Source organism: Lithobates pipiens, unplaced genomic scaffold, assembly GCF_037356315.1.
Source record: "Lithobates pipiens isolate NorthernLeopardFrog02 unplaced genomic scaffold, aLitPip1_a1.2 Scaffold_27, whole genome shotgun sequence".
Taxonomy (NCBI): Eukaryota; Metazoa; Chordata; class Amphibia; order Anura; family Ranidae; genus Lithobates; species Lithobates pipiens.
Window position 1 is genome coordinate 22,967,041 of NW_027507788.1, and position 18,710 is coordinate 22,985,750.

At 44.8% G+C, this 18,710-nt stretch overlaps 1 protein-coding gene across 1 annotated transcript in view; it reads right to left on the reverse strand.

Moving 5' to 3' along the window:
• The window catches only part of MEGF8 (multiple EGF like domains 8), a 136,747-nt gene that overhangs the window by 36,781 nt on the left and 81,256 nt on the right, over positions 1–18,710 (reverse strand). Inside the window, exons 25-30 of the mRNA XM_077456617.1 lie at positions 12,451–12,586; positions 10,718–10,932; positions 8,137–8,247; positions 7,940–8,058; positions 4,835–5,039; positions 957–1,128 (exon numbers count right to left, since the gene is read on the reverse strand). Coding sequence (XP_077312743.1) covers positions 957–1,128; positions 4,835–5,039; positions 7,940–8,058; positions 8,137–8,247; positions 10,718–10,932; positions 12,451–12,586 — 958 coding nt within the window. The remainder of the gene's footprint in view (positions 1–956; positions 1,129–4,834; positions 5,040–7,939; positions 8,059–8,136; positions 8,248–10,717; positions 10,933–12,450; positions 12,587–18,710) is intronic.

Here is an 18,710-nt window from a genome sequence, read left to right on the forward strand (position 1 = left end):
CCTGCATAGTCCTAAAGTTGAGAAAAACATCACTTGCCAGCCCCTTTGGGGACAGGGGGCTGTGAATTGAGCAGGGGGAAGTGTATTGGATGGGGGGCTGTGTATTGTGCATGGGGCTGTGTATTGGATGGGGGGCTCTGTATTGTGCAGGGGGCTGTGTATTGGATGGGGGGGGCTGTGAATTGTGCAGGGGGAAGTGTATTGGATGGGGGGCTGTGTATTGTGCAGGGGGAAGTGTATTGGATGGGGGGCTGTGTATTGTGCAGGGGGAAGTGTATTGAATGGGGGGCTGTGAATTGTGCAGGGGGAAGTGTATTGGATGGGGGGCTGTGTATTGTGCAGGGGGCTGTGTATTGGATGGGGGGCTCTGTATTGTGCAGGGGGCTGTGTATTGGATGGGGGGGGCTGTGAATTGTGCAGGGGGAAGTGTATTGGATTGGGGGCTGTGTATTGTGCAGGGGGAAGTGTATTGGATGGGGGGCTGTGTATTGTGCAGGGGGAAGTGTATTGAATGGGGGGCTGTGAATTGTGCAGGGGGAAGTGTATTGGATGGGGGGCTGTGTATTGTGCAGGGGGTTGTGTATTGGATGGGGAGCTGTGTATTGTGCATGGGGCTGTGTATTGTGCAGGGGGCTGTGTATTGGATGGGGGGGCTGTGTATTGGATGGGGGTTGTGTATTGTGCAGGGGGCTGTGTATTGTGCAGGGGGGGGTGTACTGGATGGGGGTGGGGGGACTGTGTACAGTTAAAGGGGCCTGTGAAATTTTTTTTCCCTGTGCGTATTATATATATCTACTTTTCAATCAGCTTCAACAGTCAAAATGTTACTTAAACCCCATAAGTTTGCATTCCCGTCACATGCATGGTATTTATTTATTACAAAAAAACAAATTACATTTGCAGCTGTTTGAAGTGTAGGTCCAAGTGTCATTCAAAGTTACATCACTAAGACTCACCCGTTGGTGGCGTCCCTGTATGGTGTCCCACTTTCCAGATCTCTAATTCAATGTTGTACTCCAACACACGGTTATTGAAGCCGTTCTCAGGGGAGTATCCACCAATCAATACTAAGGATGATCCACGACGTGAAGTGAGTGTGTGACCTGCCACCGCTGGCAAGAGAGGATCCTAGGAAGACAGAATGGTGTCACTTGGGGAGTAACTTGCATTAGGCCAACTCAAACTGGAATCCTGGAGTAGAAGCATTTTCTTTTATACTGAGATGACAGAAACAGGCTTGGACACTCTTCCTCTGTTTACCACGCAGCTCTATAAAGGCAAACATGTTTCAAGGGGTGTCCCCTCTTCTTCAGAGCTCTGAAGAGGGGACACCTCTTGAAACGCATTAGCCTTTTTTTTTAGACCTGTGTGGCTTCTTCCTGTGATAAGTAGGCGAACCTGTTTTGGATTGCATTGATCAGCTTGTTTTTACATTGGTTTGTGAGTGGATTACTTGTTTTAATTGGATGAATGGTGTATAAAGGTAATGCCATAGACTGGTGCGCCCTCTTTTTCTGTTTTTCCAGAGTACAGTGCAGGATTACTCCGGTCCTAGGAGGGCAGCAAGTAGGGTTGCCACCTTTTCAAGTCAAACCTGAACACTTTAGTGGCGCACTGCATTTTTTTTTATAGCAAAAACTATACATATATATTTTTCTATTAAATAACATTTCTAATCATATGAAGTTAAGAACAAGAGTTCCCCTTTACATCAGAGTCCACAGAGTTCCCCTTTTACATCTGAACTCACAGAGTTCCCTTTTACTGTAAGGGGGGACTCTGCAGACTCTGATGTAAGGGAGAACTCTGGGGCCTCTAATTTAAGGGATGCTCTGGGAACCCTGATCTAAGGGGGAACACTGAAAACTCTGATGTATGGAGAGGACACTAATGTAAGGGGAAACACTGTGGCCTCTGGTGTAAAGGGGAACACTGAGAACCCTGATTTGCCTTAGTGTACTCACTCAGGGACAGGAGAGAGAAGAGGGGAGACTTCAGTCACAGACAGGGATGGATGGTGAGCTCACTCACCCCTTGGCAGTCAGCACCTCTCATCTAGATGTACCCGAGGCTGCTGGACTTCAATGCCTGGCACTATGCCTCAGAAAAAAAAAGTTGGGGCTGGAAATTTGGAGTGAGGGCAGACACAGAGGGGTAGGGGTGGGGGGAAAAGGTGCAGATTGAGCCCTTTCTCCTCTCCTGTCTGTGTGTTTGGGGGGGGGGGGGGGTTTGTTATAATGCTGGCTTTAGGGGCTGTGAAAGAGTATCAGACACTCTCGGCTTAGAAAACTGAAGCCAGCAACCATGCTGGGAAAGCCATAGTCCATTCTATATAATATGTCTGGGTTTCAGGCAGTCTGAAACCCGGACGCATGATTCCAAACCCGAACTGTCCGGGTGAATCCTGGACAGGTGGCAACCCTAGCAGCAAGGCATGGTGGCTGTTTGAAACAGAGACAGTCTATTGTCTTTATGCACCACACTTGAGAGAAGGCAAATTCTCTATTACGTTGCTTCATCATGCCAGAGCTTCCAGGAAAAAAAAACAGTGAGCAGCACAGTAGTGACACCACCAAATCTCATGAGACCGGCAGTTAGAGGCAGCAGTGTCTTAGATCTCACACTGCAGATGTACAGCGAATAGGCTGCAGACACAGGATACACGCTCACATATCAGGAGGTGCACTGCTTTTTCTCATGAGGAATTTCAGAACAATAAGGTTTTTTAGGGTGCTGATTAAGCACAACTAATATTTCTAGATGTTCCCTAAACCATAACACATAGTCTTTTTGTTTAGTTCAGTTCCACATAAAAGCACCAGTAAGGCTAGATTGTTGCTTTATGTTTGGGACCTTTTGGCTGCCTGTATACTTCAGCTATAAAGATTTTGTAAGATTTTAAAGGGGTTGTAAAGGTAAATGTTTTTTTCACTTTAATTCATTCTATGCATTAAGGTGAAAAAACATCTGACAGTGCCTGCGCCCCCAGCCCCCCCCTGTTTTACTTACCTGACCCCTCGAAAGCCCCGCGCTGGCCCCCCGACGTTCTTTCCACCGTTCAGCCTGGCCGCTGATTGGCTGGAGTGGATGGACAGAAAGCAGTGCAGCCATTGGCTCGCGCTGCTGTCAATCACATCCACTGACATGGAGCGCCGGGGGCGGGGCCGTGTGATACAGCGAGCGGCTATAGCCGCCGGCTGTATCACGGGAGCGCGCCCGCAGATGCTTCTCACCATGCGAGGGAGTTCGCATGAACGTGAGAAGCATCTGAGGGAGGAAGCCGAGACAGCCGCCGAGGGACCCCAGAAGAGTAGGTTCGGGGCCACTCTGTGCAAAACGAGCTGCACAGTGGAGGTAAGTATGTTTGTTATTTAAAAAAAAAAAAAAAATTCTCCTTACAAACCCTTTAAGTTGCAATAATAATTTCAATAGTTTCACGCCGTCGGTAAGAATACTCTTTTTTTTTTTTTGGTGACATCTCTAAGGCTGTATTCACCATACGACGCTTTGAAACTGCCCGCGATTTGACAGCGCTGATGTGTGAATGACAAAGCGTGGAACTCACATTTGAGATGCCATTCATTTGAATGACACCTCAAATTGCGGTGCTACAATCACGGGACACAGGTCGCCCCCAAAGTAGCTCCTGAACTATTTTTGGGCGACATGCATCACGGGATGCGGGTTGTCGCTATTGCAGCACGTTTTATCGTGCGAAAATAGCAGCAGACCCACACAGCGATTTGAGGTGTCATTCAAATGAATGGCATCTTAAAATGCAAGTTCCGCGTTTTGCCATTCACACATCATTGCTGTCAAATCCGCGTCAGATCTGCCCACAATTCATAATGCTGTAGTGTGAATGCAGCCTAAAGCCCCATACACACTATCAGATTTTCTGCAGATTTTTTCCTTCAGATTTAACAAAACCATATAATATGAGGTAAAACCTTAGGAGTTTCAATTTGTATTCAATCAGGCAGGACCTTCCACTACATGGTTTTGGTAAATCTGAAGACAAAAATCTGCAGAAAATCTGATAGTGTGTATGGGGCTTTAGAGCTTCAATGCAACTATGTATATGCTTGTTTTTGTTTTGATGGTATACATTCTAAAGCCCCATACAGACTATCAGATTTTCTGCAGATTTTTGTCTTCAGAGTTACCAAAACCATGTAGTGCAAGGGCCTTCCTGATTGCATACAAATTTAAACTCCTAAGGTTTGACCTCAAAAATTATATGGTTTTGGAAAATCTGAAGACAATCAAATCAGCAGGAAATCTGATAGTGTGTATGGGGCTTAATACTTCATCGGTGATGTTTCTGATTGCCTGTCAGACCGTTTCACAAAACAACATTACAAAGTAATGCCACGTACACATGATCAGTTTTTCCAACAACAAAACCATGGATTTTTGGTCGAAGGTTGTTGGCTCAAACTTGTCTTGCATACACACGGTCACACAAATGTTGGCCAAAAATTCCAAACATGAGAACGTGGTGACGTACAAGCCGCACGACGAGCCGAGAAAAGAGAAGTTCAATAGCCAGTGTGGCTCCTTCTACTTGATTCTGAGCATGCGTGAACTTTGGTGCGAGGACTTGTGTACACACGATCGGCTTTCCGCCAACAAAGTGAAGTTGGCTGAAAATTTTAGAACCTACTCTCAAACATTTGTGCGCAGAAATTCCGACAGCAAATGTTCGATGGAGCCTACATACGGTCGGACTTTCTGACAACAATCTCACATCGAACATTTCCCGTCGGAAAATCCGACCGTGTGTACGCGGCATAAGAGTTATGGAAATACAGAAGCTACCTCAAGTACTCACCAAATCTCTCCGCCACTGCAGAGTGGTGAGGTTCAACACCCAAAAGTCACTGTAGGCTCCATAATTTGTTAGGCCTCCCAGAACATACATGGCATTACGAATGGGATTATAAGCAGCCGCATGGAAGTATCGAGGACTGGGTCCAGGGCCTCCTCCCTCGGTTCCAGCCAACATCTGTGTCCAGCGGCGTTCAGAGACAGAATATCTATAGCAGAGATCACAAAAGATAAAGACAATTCCGGACAACAAGTGAAAGCATTAGGTGAGCTAATCAGGCTATCCTGTAAACCCAAAAATTGTGAAAAGTCATTGCAATTATCTTAATGTGAATTATGTGCCTCATTTATAACAAAAATCTGACATCACCATCTACTCTACATTGCACCTGGCATTTTGTGGTGTATTCATAAAAATGCAGGCCGCTATTTGGGACATGCTGTAAGTCACTGAGGTCAATCTCCTTAAAGCGGGAGTCCGCCGTTTTTTTTTTTTTTAAAAAGCCAGCAGCTGACTTTTAAAATAGTGACACTTACCCGCCCAGCGCGCCCGCGATGTCGGCACCCGAAGCCGATCTCTCAATCGTCTCTCGGGTGCTGCCGCCGCCATCTTGGGTATGGGAATCAGGAAGTGGAGCCTTTCGGCTTCATTTACCGGTTCCCTACTGCGCATGCGCAAGTCGCGCTGCGCAATAAGGATGGTCCCCGCTGTCTCTGGGATCCATGTGTTTCCCAGCAGGCAGTGGGGGACTTTCGGAAAGGGGCGTCGATTCTGCGGAAAGGGGCGTACCTTCTGCAGAATCTACGCCGGAAGTGGGTGCAGATACCTGTACTGTAGACGCACCTGCACCCCCTCCCCCCTGAAAGGTGCCAATTGTGGCGCCGGAGGGGGGGAGGATTCCAATGAGCGGAAGGTCCACTTTAGGGTGGACCTCCGCTTTAATGCAGAGATAACTCTGATTGCAGAAGAGGCTGGTTACATGACTGACAGGTCAGGTCGTGGATCTTCTTCTCGCTCCCAGCAAGTAGAGCACTTAGCACATCGTTGTGCTTCATAAATGTGGGTTTATTTTGTTTTCAAAGCAGCCGTATCGCTGCAGTAAGGCCACACCACTGCTTTTTTTTTTTTTAATAGACCACTATGTCTTAAATCCTGCATGATAAACACAGAGGGTCAGCAGAAGTGTACTTCCTGGACATTATACAGTCTAGATATAGTGGTGGCTGGTGGGGTTTTTTTTGGGGGTGGGGGGCAAACAACCCCCCCCTACCTGGTACTTACCCCATCAGTTGCAGGAGGGCTCCTACAGGCAGTGAGCAGCAGCTGGGTTGCGGGCTCCTATGGGGAGCGGGTTTGCAGGTTTCTACGGGTGGCGAGCAGCGGCCGGGTTGCAGGCTCCTATGGGCGGTGGGTTGCGGGCTCCACAGGGTGGCGAGCAGTGGCTCCTGTGTCCTCTCTGCATCACAGCGGCTTCTGCCATGAGGCTCCTCCCTTCTCCTCCTAGGCATCCAATAGGATTGCTTGTCCTTTCAGCCAATCAGGTGAATGGTGTCAAAACCCACTTCCTGATTGCCCGGGAGGAGAATTAGTGTTACAACTGCGTTGTACCACAACTGGATGGTTCAGAGCGCACTGTGTCCCAAGCCCACACTATATTGAAGCCTATTAGAGCCTCTGGCTTTAATTGGTACTTAAAAAATAGCCCCTCTGCATTGCAATGCATGTGAAGGTGTCCTAAAAGGGGCCGGACACATGGATAGGGGAGGCGACAATGGACAAGGGGGGCCAGCATCCACGCACTCTTATTGGGCCACCCCTAGAATCTTCTCTTGTATGAAATACAGCAAAGCATGTGCTCCAGCACACCAGTAGGTGTGTTTCAGCATCATTAGATTGGGCAGCATAGTGGCTTAGTGGTTAGCACTTCAGCCTTGTAGCACTATGGTTCATATACCAATAAGGACACTACTTGCATAGGGTTTGCATGTTCTCCCTGTGCATGCATGGATTTCCTTTGGTTTCCTCCCACGCTACAAAGACTTTAGGTAAACTGGCTTCTGTCTAAACTGGCAACATGTAGGCACATTAGCTAGGGACCTTAGGTTCTAAGCTCCTTAATGGCAGGGACTGATGTGAACGTACATTAAATATGTAAAGTGCTGCATAAATTGTCCTTGCTATATAAAGTACATGTAATAATTAATAATATTGATTTCAAATAGAGTGGAGTGGACTGGTGCAGTCCCACAACTTCTGAATGAAAAACTGAACTACTAAGCAGGCAGGCCATGCTCCGCGCATTTCAAAGTTTAATTTTGAATTCTGAGCAGAGTGCACCTTTAACCTCCCTGGCGGTATGATTCATTCTGGTTTTAGGTGCTGAAAGCGGTACAATTATTTTGCATGGAAATTTGGCGTTTTATATTGTAGTCCTGTGATTCTTAGGAATAACTCACTTAAATCTGTTAAAACCAGAGTCTAGCAGACATCCCGGGTATGATAAAGTTTATAATATAATAAATAATAATAAAAATTGTTCAATAATGTAATGAAATCCTAAAACACTGAAAAAGGGACACTTTTTGGTTGCTATGGACAATCTCCAAATTTCAGGCAGAAAAAAACAGCATTTATAATATAAAAGTGCATGCAGGGCACTGCACAGACCACTAGGGACAAAGGGGGTGTGTACTTTTTAATACAGTACTGTAATGTGTAAGATTTCAGTGCTGTGTGTGTTTTGTGTCTTTTTACTTTTTTGAATTTGGCGCCGATCTCCGCTCCCGTGCGCCGTAACGTCGAGCTCGGCGGCATTCGGCACTGTGTGAATTGAGCAGAGGACAGCTCGCTCACACAGCGCGGAGGACATCGCTGGATCCAGGGGACAAGGTAAGTAACTCTCCCTGTGTCCTCCCTGCACCCAGCGATGCGATCCCGAGTCTGGCTCGGGGTTACCGCTCCTGTTAGTGAAATCCCAAACCGAGCCAGACTCGGGATTACCGCCAGGGAGGTTAAAGGACATGTAATGAAATTGTAGAGAAAAAAGTCCCAAATAAAAGCTGACTGGATAATGTGCGGAAGCTGAAGAAATATAAATCTGTGGATTACCTGTAAACGCTGCCCAGCACTCCATCCCGTAATGACAAGCCCCCAAACATCCACAGAGTATTATCTGGGCCTTCCACCATAGTATGTCCGAGGCGGTGCAGAAAGCGACTTGCTGTATCCTGAAAAAGAGATAATCTTGGCAGTGACTACTGCAAACGCTAAGAACACCAATTAATGCCGGAGTGGTGTACACTTACTGCTGTGAGTTGAGGGTCCATGAGACTTTCCCACACAATCTTTCCAGAGTCTAGATAGACTGAGCAGTCATCTCCGGCATAACCAGGAGAACAGAAACACACGCCAAGGGTCTGCAGACACACAAAATATCGTCAAAAGAAGCATTTTTAAAAGTGGACCATCCATTATGGCGAATAAGGACATCATGGAGCCATCAATTTTCCACAGAAGAAATATATTAGTCCCCAACCTTCATATGAATAAACGGAAGAGTTGGCCACTACATGTATGGAGTGCTCCAGTTTACCCTTGTGTTTAGATTAGAGTTTATCACGTGCTAATGCAATGCATGGAGTTTTGTGCCCAATTTCTGTATTTCTCAGCATTATGACCTATAGGGGCAACAATATCATATTCTAGATATGCAGGATAAAATTAACGGATCAGGCCACTCAAACTAATATTTTACTCTCTGGTAGATGCTAGAGAGTTAAACCACTTGACAATTTTTTATTTCCCTAGGGAAGTCTATTGGTGAGATTTTGCTTTATCTTCTGGGTCAGCATACCCACTGTGGCCATAATGGTGATCTCCTCTCCACTCTCCCTGTTGGAATATTTATATTAACCACTTCAATACCGGGCACTTTCACCTCCTTCCTTCCCAAACCAATTTTCAGCTTTCCGTGCTCTTGTACTATAAAAATGACAATTGCGCGTTCATGCTACACTGTACCCAAATTCAATTTTTACCATTTTGTTCACTGTTGTTGTTTCTGTTGGTGGTATTTATTCACCACTTGGTTTTTTATTTTTTTGCGATATAAGCGAAAAAAAGAGCGAAAAGTTTGAAAAAAAAAAACACTATTTTCCACTTTCTGTTTTAAAAGAAATCCAATAAAATCAAATTTCGTCATAAATTTAAGCCAAATGTATTCTGCTACATGTCTTTGGTAAAAAAAAATAAAAAAAATCCTGATAAGTGTATAATAGTTGGTGTGATTACAGACAGATGTGCGCAGATGATCATGGACAGATGTGCGCAGATGATCACTGGGACAGATGATTTTACTGGGAAATATGTGGGGCAGGTGTTTTTACTGTGTGGTTGTTTTGGGGACACTGTGTAGAGACACTAGCCTGGTGATCAGTGTGTAAAAAGAGGGAGAAGGAAAGTCGATCGTCTAGCAACCGGATCTCTATTTAAAGTAGTTGTAAACCCTTACAACACACTTTGACCTACAGGTAAGCCTAGATTAAGGCTTACCTGTAGGTCCAAGAAATATCTCCTAAACCTACACGGTTTAGGAGACATTTGCCGAAAGACAGGCACCGCTGTATACGGCGCATGCGGTGTAGACAGGGGCACACAGGCGCACTGAGCGAGGCACTGTCAACGGCGAATATGCCGCGCGTGGCGGCACCCGTGCGCATGCGCGGGAGTGACGTCATTGCGGCTTCGCTGGATGACAGCGGCGGAGCAGCGAGACCCACCGAGAAGATGGATGCGCCAGACTACAGGGGACAGCGGTGACATCGCTGGCTCCTGTGTCAGGTAAGTGACACATAATGGACTACTATGCGATGCATAGTAGTCCATTATGCTTTACCTTTGCAGGGAATGAAAGAGGAAGTAAACCCATCAGGGTTTACTTCCTCTTTAAACAGCTAATACATGATAGCTGTGATTGGACACAGCCATCATGTGATCAGGAGCCCTCCTGCCGATCCGAGATGCGCTGTGTCCGGGGGAAACACGAGCATCAGGATTGCAGGGCCGTACGATCCCGCTCCTTTTGAGGGACGTTCAGGAACGTCCACTCAGAAGGAGGAAGCCCCCACCCGGCCGTTTAGGTGGGAAGTAGTTAAAGAGAATGTAACAGGAGGAGCTGAAACACACAAAGATGGGCAGTTATGCTTTATAGAAGAGAGATCTCATTGTAGGAGTATACAAGACCAATTCGAAGCTAGGGACTGACTGCACACCAGGTTGTTACAGCTAATATTTCATGACCTTCAAAAGTCATTTTTGATTTGAGACATTTTTATACACATGCTTTTTATTTCTGTTACGATATTAAATACAGTAGATTAGACCCAAGGAGTGAATACTCAATTTAAAGTCACTTTGCAGCCCTCCCTATTGTTAGCCTAGCAGGAAGCATGAAGGTAAACCACTGCAGCAATCTCCTGTACAAAATGCTAGCTGCCTGGCTTTCATGCCTCCCACTTCAGTAATTTAAGGCTCTGAACAAGAATGCACATCAGAAGTTCTGACTTTTCTGGTAGTCAATAAGATCCTCTCTGCTGTCTCATGGTTTAGCTCCAATGCTTCCAGGTTCAGCTCCCTGCCCACTGGACAAAGTGATGATTCTTATTCACTGTACTACAAGAAGGCTGGAGATGAAAAAGTGACACAGGAAGGTGAACAACTAAACCAAGAAGATAAATTGCCTTTTTAGGAAATGTGTGTGCCACCTGACTATGCAGTGTTATGCAGTGTGGAAAACGTATGAAAATCACAAACTCCCTTTGCAGGTAAAGCAGCTTCTGAGTTTGCTTTAAATCAGTTTTGAAAGGGAATGCGTCAACGGTCTCTTACCTGGTTACAGACACCTCTGCCAACATCAGCGGAGCAGTTCCGCGGACAGACATTGCGCAGGCAGTAAGGGCCGGACAGTGGGCTCTTGCAGACACAGCTCTGTCCCCGGCACACTTTATTGGGTTCACAAGGTGGGTAACATTCATGCACAGTGTAAGTGGCATTAAAGCCAGAGGGCTCTGTGTTGTTTGCTTCATAATAAACCACAAGGATCCCTAGGGGAAAAAATACATAGAAATGTATTATTAATATGTAATGTAAATATTGCAGGTTACCATGCGGGTCATTATCCACTTGAAGACCAGGCCTTTTTCTGACATTTGTTGTTTACAAGTAAACCAATCTGTATTTTTTGCTTGAAAATTATTTAGAATCCCAAACATATTTTATATATATATATATATATATATATATATATATATATTTTTTTTTTTTTTTTTTTTTTTTATAGCAGAGACCCTAGAGAATAAAATGGCGGTCGTTGCAATATTTTATGTCACACTGTATTTGTGCAGCGGTCTTTCAAACACAATTTTTTGGGGAAATAAATACATAAAAAAACAAAACAAAACCAAAATGATAAAGTTAATCCAATTTTGTTGTATAATGTGAAAGATGATGATACGCTGAGTAAATAGATACCTAACATGTCATGCTTCTATTACACGGAATGTAAGCATCCCTTGTAATAGAAGTAAGCATGACAGGCCCTCTTTATTGAGAGATCCGGGGTCAAAAAGACCCCAGATCTCTCATTTACCTTTAAAAAGGAAAAAAAAATAAAAAATTTGCCTTTAATAACAAAAAATAAAATAAAATAATTCCTGTTTTCCCCAAGAACAGGAAGTGATGTCAGACATCACTCGGGTCCTCCAAGGGCATAGAACCAAGTGGGGGCCATCTTGCCCTTAATAGACTTCCTGCCTAGTCATCAGCCACACCGGATTGGTTCCGGGCTTACCGACGGCTCCGGGAAAGCTCAGAAACGTCAAGGAAGCGGCGGTGGGGGGAGGGGGGGGGGACATTGCAGGAGCACCTCTGCTGCCTTTTATGAAAGTAATCTTGTGGCAAATCTGCCGCTGGGATCACTTTTGTTCCGAAAGCCGACCATCTGAGGAAAACAAAGATACCGGGTAATGGCATCTAGCTGCAGCCATAACCCCGGTATTTAACAATAAAATAATGACGTACATTTACAGTTAGGCCATTCGGCAAGTCGTTAAACTGAGTATCGCTATTCTGCATTTGAAGAAACCTGTAAAAGAGAAAAATCTCTGTCTTATAATTGTGGTAAACCCTCCCTCCACCATTCATCAGCCAATAGCCACTAAAATGTTAGCATTTGACATATGAATAACAGGGGCGGGTATTGATGTTGGGAGGAAGCAGATCTTAATCTTGACTTTAGAATAGGCCGAGGGGGCTCCATGGGGATTGACCTCAAAAGTAACAGAGTACTTGCAGGTGCCTGTGCTTCAACAACACGGGGGGGTGTTGCTTTATTTCTGTTCGGTCTGATGACAAATAGGAAGTGGAGGAAATTATCTTCCTTTTCTGTCTGAGACTCATTAGACAGAAAGGAAGAAACCACAGACAGCAAGTTGACAGAGATTCTAATCTTCTGAAGGTAGCAGCCTATAACCCAGGGTCTATGAATATCAAGCATGTGTCCTGTACTGTACGATTTAAGATGGAAGCATTTTTTAATGTGATAATTGAACACTGATCTGTACCTGTAGTTGCCTCAACAGTCAATGGTGCTTCACCCCGTCCACGTCCACAGAAAGCTCCGAGCAAGCTGCGATCAGACTGCAGGAGCCCTGTATCCAGGAAGGCCGGATTCCCATCAAACACATAGACGTAGCTATGCTGTAAAGAGAGGATTACAGAAATGAAGTAAGCACACCACAGAGTAAATCTTTCTGCTTAGTAGCATGTGTTGAAATACAGCATATTGCAAACACATTTCGCTACTTGGGTATTCATATACACTCCAACCTGGATACTTATGTTAAGCTAAACCTTAAACCGCTGCTCAGAAAAAGTCAACAAAAAAGCTGCCAGTTGGACAAAACCATTGTCAGTAGTGGGTAGATGTCACTTAATAAAAATGATTTGGGCCCCACAGCTCCTGTATGCTTTACACAATGTGGATCCCTGCCTAAATCAACACTGTGTTTCACACATTAATATGGCGGAAACAAGCTCCCCGTATTAAGACTGGAAACACTACAGGAACCCAAATACAATGGCGGATTGGCGACTCCCAATCCGCTGTACTACTATATGCCCGCTCAACGCCAACATCTTTCAGCCTGGCAAAACCACGCTTCCACAGACCCTATTGTAAGGATTAAGGGGTGTCAAAACAAAATGGTTGACAATATGTCTTTCTAAATACTTGTCTTTCTCTATCCTTCTCTGTAAAATAAGGACTCGTCATCTTTAGTCACGTACGCATAAGGAGAGGCCGCATCAGCCCTAAAAAGCAGTCTACGCCCAGAAGATTGTCTTATCAGCTGATAACACCCGGAGAATTGTCTTTCCTTTGCAAAAATGTTGTTTTTTTACATTTGCTGATGTTTGCTCTTTTCTGTCTATAAAAGAGAAGTAATAAAGAGCTCAGAGCCAGAGTCAGTCAGAGTCAGAGTTACGACGGACTTCTGAGCAGAAATACTGAATACCTCCGTGTCTCTTTGCTTAGATAAGAACTCTAACTAACAATTGGGAAACGGTAACATAACCTGACAAATAGGTGACTTGTTGAGGTCACACCTAACATTTCTGGCGCCGCGAACAAGGGACCTGCAGAAAGAAACTACAAGAGGCGAACGAACATAAGGACGGAACGAAATGGTCGGGCACATCAAGAACCACAGACAAATCCTGCGCAGGTAAGAAAAGCTTTATTTTCTTATAAACTCTGTGCTTCTTAGATTTGTGCCCACCTGATCTGTCTGAATTGTTCTTCAGGTAAACACCAACCTCTGTAGTAAGCGGGTCTTGAACTTAATATTTTGGCTTATGTTACCGTTGTTTCTTGTCTGTCTACTTGTCATCTGTCTGTTGTGACTGAGATAAGCCCTGTTTGTATGGTGTGAATTGAAACATATATCATCCCAATGGGTAACGGAATGCGCCCTTAACTCGTAAGAGTACTTTGGGGGTCCGACACTTAAGTTTGATATACGCTTTTTGATTCATGAGCCTAAAAACGGGTTGAAAGTATAAGTCCTGACTGCCTCAATAAAGCAGGAATAAGAAACGAATGCTGAGAGATTCCATGGTAATGGGAAGGGAAATAAGGTCTCCACAAAGTCCCGGAGACCTAGTCATATGTGTTTGGCCACCAAAAGGGAATGCTTGTATATGTTGTAGCCGTCAGTCTGGTCATAATATTTGTCAGTTGGCTAGCATATAAGGTAATTCGATTTCAGAAATCTCATCTAGGAGAGGTTTTTAATATTTTGGCACCCTAGGAGGAGAAGGCAACGAGACACTTAGTAAGTGATCCAAACGCCACCTAGGCAGGACTGTCAAAATGGGCCAGACACATGGTAAACCCCAGGAGGAATCTCAGAAATGTTATGCTGTTAAAGACATAATTACAATGTTGTATGGGAAGGATAAGGCACAGGGCACGAATAGGATTCTCAAGAAATTGGGGATGGATGGAGAAAATGGATTAAGTGTAGAAGGTTGGGAAGAAATAAAGAAAGACAGACAGGGAGAGATATTGCAGAACAGATGGGTATCACAAATACAATGTTTAATTAAGGTTTCCAACAGGGCTAAAGAGGAGGGATGGGAGTATTGTCAGGAAAAGGGTGGATGGGATATGAAGGTCCGACACAAAAGTCTTCCTTCTGCTCCCGGCGATAGGGTAAATACGGGAGATACTCCACCTCCTTATAACACCACCACACCAGGTAATGAAAGACCAAAACTTTATCCTTCCTTAAGAGGAAGAGGATGGGTATGCCGAGTATGCGGTATCCAGAACCCAGACTGGGCACAGGAATGTGTGCATTGCGGCGCTCAAAGACCAGAGCCCGTAGCTCCAGTCCATAGTCGGACTAGGGTAATACAAGTAAATAATCCAAATGCGGGTCAAGCAGGACAGCCACCTACAGTGACCCGACAAGTCGTTCTGAGGACATGGACACCTTGGTCGGCTGACACTCTTATGGCATTAATACAGAATGCTCCTGATCCCGTAGCAAAACCTGCCGCATTCTGTAGATTCGTGACACAATTACTAGACACATGAAGCAACTTGGCAAGATGGGGAAGATATATGTAGACATAAAATGACACTGACAATGTTTAATCAATTTATGAATGAAATTGCTCCACATAGACCACAAGGGGATCCAGCGGCAGATCCGCCAGGAGTACATCCCCGTCATATAGACTCTAGACCCCTGTTTATTGCTCAGTTACGAGAATTTTGCCAAGGGAAACAGCAGGAAAGGGGTTCGACAGCGCCCATAAAACAGGCCCCAGGTCAGACTGTTACAGAATTTTACCTCAACATGGAAAGCATGATGGCTGACGAAGGTCTAGATTTAGCCTTACCCGTCACCATTAGGGCTTTCAATCGACAGTTTATGGAAGGACTAGTACCCCAAATAGGTGACAAACTGAAGTCATGTACTCCCGAATGGAGAGCCATACGGGACAGAGGAACATTGTTGCAGAAAGCACAAGGCATAGAGGCTGATTTAGCAGAAACTAAACACAGAAGGACACCGGGAGTTAACACTGTTGCCCGGGTCAATGAAGGAGGGAATTCCTCCCGTAAACCTCTTACCTGTTATTACTGCAACAAGGTGGGACATATAAAAAGAGACTGTAGGAAAAGGATAAAAGACGAACAGGAAGGAAACACGGACAGAGACACGAGGGACTACAGACAGAGGCGTACCAATGATAGGGACGATCCGACCGCATGACTTGCCCCAGTCCTAGCTGAATCAGAGAACAAAATGCTCCACATGTTGATGAAGGTGGAAGGTAAACATATTCCTTGTTTGGTTGACACAGGAGCGTCACGCAGTCTGTTGTCTGATTCAGTAGTCCCTCCACACATGACGTCCCGTGACACCATACCCATAAGTGGTTATGACGGACTCCTGACTGATGCCCCACTGACTAAACCTTAAAAGGTAAAAATAGGGAGAATGGCTACCGCCTGACACTTGTGTATTGTTGCAATATGTAGATGACCTATTGTTATGTTGTCCGGATAACGATACTTGTTTAAAAGCCACTCTATCATTGTTACAATTCCTGGCTGAAAAAGGGTGCAAGGTGAATAGAACTAAGTTACAGGTATGTCAGAAAAAGGTTGTCTTTTTGGGCCACTGTATATCCCAGGGTACTCGACACCTCACTGAAGACCGAGTCCAGGCCATAAGACAAATGAATATCCCACGCAACTTTAAGCAACTTCGTATGTTTCTGGGAATGGTATCATATTGTAGACAATGGATACCACATGCCAGTTCTCTGATGCAGCCATTATATGATTGCTTGAAAATAGTACCCTATGTACTCACAGAAGCAGGTCATGAATCTTTTAGCACCTTAAAAAGGTTACTAATTTCGGCACCTGCGATCGGGATCCCTGATTATACCAAAACATTTCATTTGTACATTGCTGAAATCACGGGACACGCAACAGGGGTGTTGACACAACAACACATCAAACAAAGGCCGGTAGCATACTTCTCGGCGGCTCTCGATCCTGTCTCTAGAGGATCACCGTCCTGTGTACGAGCAGTTGCAGCAGTGTCAATTATCATTGACAAATCCTCAGAAATTGTCTTAGACAATCCTGTAGTGGTACATACCACACATGACATACACGCCATCTTGTCACAGGTCCAGCCAAAACACATATCAATGGCAAGGCAGCTGCGTCTACAATGCACCTTGCTCCTACCCCCCAATGTTACCTTTCAGCGATGCACTTCTTTTAACTTAGCACAGCTTTTACCATTACAGACAGATTTGACAGGGGGGAGTAATGATGATAATGGTGTAGACACAGCACAAGATACTCAGGATTCTGACACACTTTCGTTTCAGGACATAACATCTGATGAACACGATTGTTTCCAACTTATGGAACAAGAAACCACGGGGTTCCCACATGTCACAGACATACCCATTGCAAATGCAGAACACACACTGTACATAGATGGTAGTAGATTTGCCGATGACAAAGGTAAATATCACACAGGTTATGCTGTGGTAACGGACACACAGGTAATTGAGGCAAAGTCACTACCAGCACACATGTCGGCACAAGAAGCGGAACTAACCGCTCTAGAGAAAGCCCTAGAACACTTGGAGGGACAAGAAGGGAACATTTACACTGATTCCGCATACGCCTACGGTGTGGCACATGATTATGGCCACATATGGAAAGCTAGAGGTTACCTTACAGCAGCAGGCACACCTGTTAAACATGGTGAAGGAATCAAAAGAGTCCTGAACAATCTTCAAAAGGTTATAAGAGTAGCCATCATGAAGATAGCGGCACACACGAGCGCAAAAACAACTGAGGCAAAAGGAAACGCATTTGCAGATTTAACTGCAAAGAAGGCAGCTCTAGGGGAAGTAAGCCCTGAGACCTTAGCCACGGTACAGGTGAGTATGCCCGAAACCACATGGCAGCAGCTAATGGAACTACAGGAACAAGCAGGGGCTATTGAGAAGGACCGTTGGGTTAAGGAGGGAGCTGCACCAGGCCTTGACAATGTATGGAGAGAAGGAGACAAAATATGTCTACCCGCTTCTCTATACCCCGCAATGGCAGCGGCTGTCCACTTACCCACTCATGTCAGCTCCAATTCTATGTATAGGATTGTAAGCCAAGGATGGCTAGCCCCTGGATTCAGTAGTACTGCAAGGAACTACTGTGCTGCATGCCAAATCTGTCTGATTAATAACCCAGGACAGAGAGTGAAAACCCCACGTAAACATCAGGTCCGGGCCCAATATCCCTTTCAGAGACTGCAGATTGACTACATACAAATGCCTAAGAGCGGCCCCTTTGAATTTGTTCTCGTGTGCATCTGCCTATTTTCAGGCTGGTCCGAAAGTTATCCTGTGAAATCAGCTACGGCAAAAGCCACCGCCAAGAAACTGATTACTGAGCTGATACCTAGGTTTGGTCTCCCAGAAACAATAGAATCAGATAGGGGGACACATTTCACGGGAGAAATAATGCAAAATGTGATGGCAATGTTAGGGGTTCAACAAAGTTTTCATACTCCTTACCACCCACAGAGTTCAGGATCAGTAGAAAGAGTAAATGGTACAATCAAGCTGAAAATACAAAAAGCTATGCAGGAGTTGAACAAACCATGGCTTGAGTGCCTACCCTTAGCTTTGTTCTCTATTAGGTACACCCCAACAGGAAAAACAGGGTTATCCCCATATGAAATACTGTTTGGAAGTGCACCTAGATTAGGTTTATATTTTCCTCAAAGTATGCAAGTACAATGTGATAGTTTAACTACGTATGTAATACAGTTGCAACAGCGTCTGACTAAAATCCACAAGAGTGTGTATTCTTCTCTTCCAGACCCTAATTCTGTCACAGGTACTCACGATCTACAACCAGGAGACTATGTGTATGTAAAGAAACATACCAGAAAGACACTGGAACCAAGGTTTGAAGGTCCTTTCCAGGTGCTATTGATTACAGCAACCTCAGTGAAATTGGAAGGGAAACCTACCTGGATCCACGCTTCTCATTGTAAAAAGGAGCCAGTTGGCAAATGACAACATGTATCTTTTTATTGTTTCAGTAATTCTGGCTAATAGTTTGGTTACCTCACAGAATAAAATACACAAGGATGAAGGATTTTCTAAAAAAATGTTATTACTGAAGTTTAAATATGCTTATGCCCAGAAGTCAGGATATGAGAAATGTTGGATTTGTAGCAAATTACACCCCAGCACAGCAAGTATACCACTG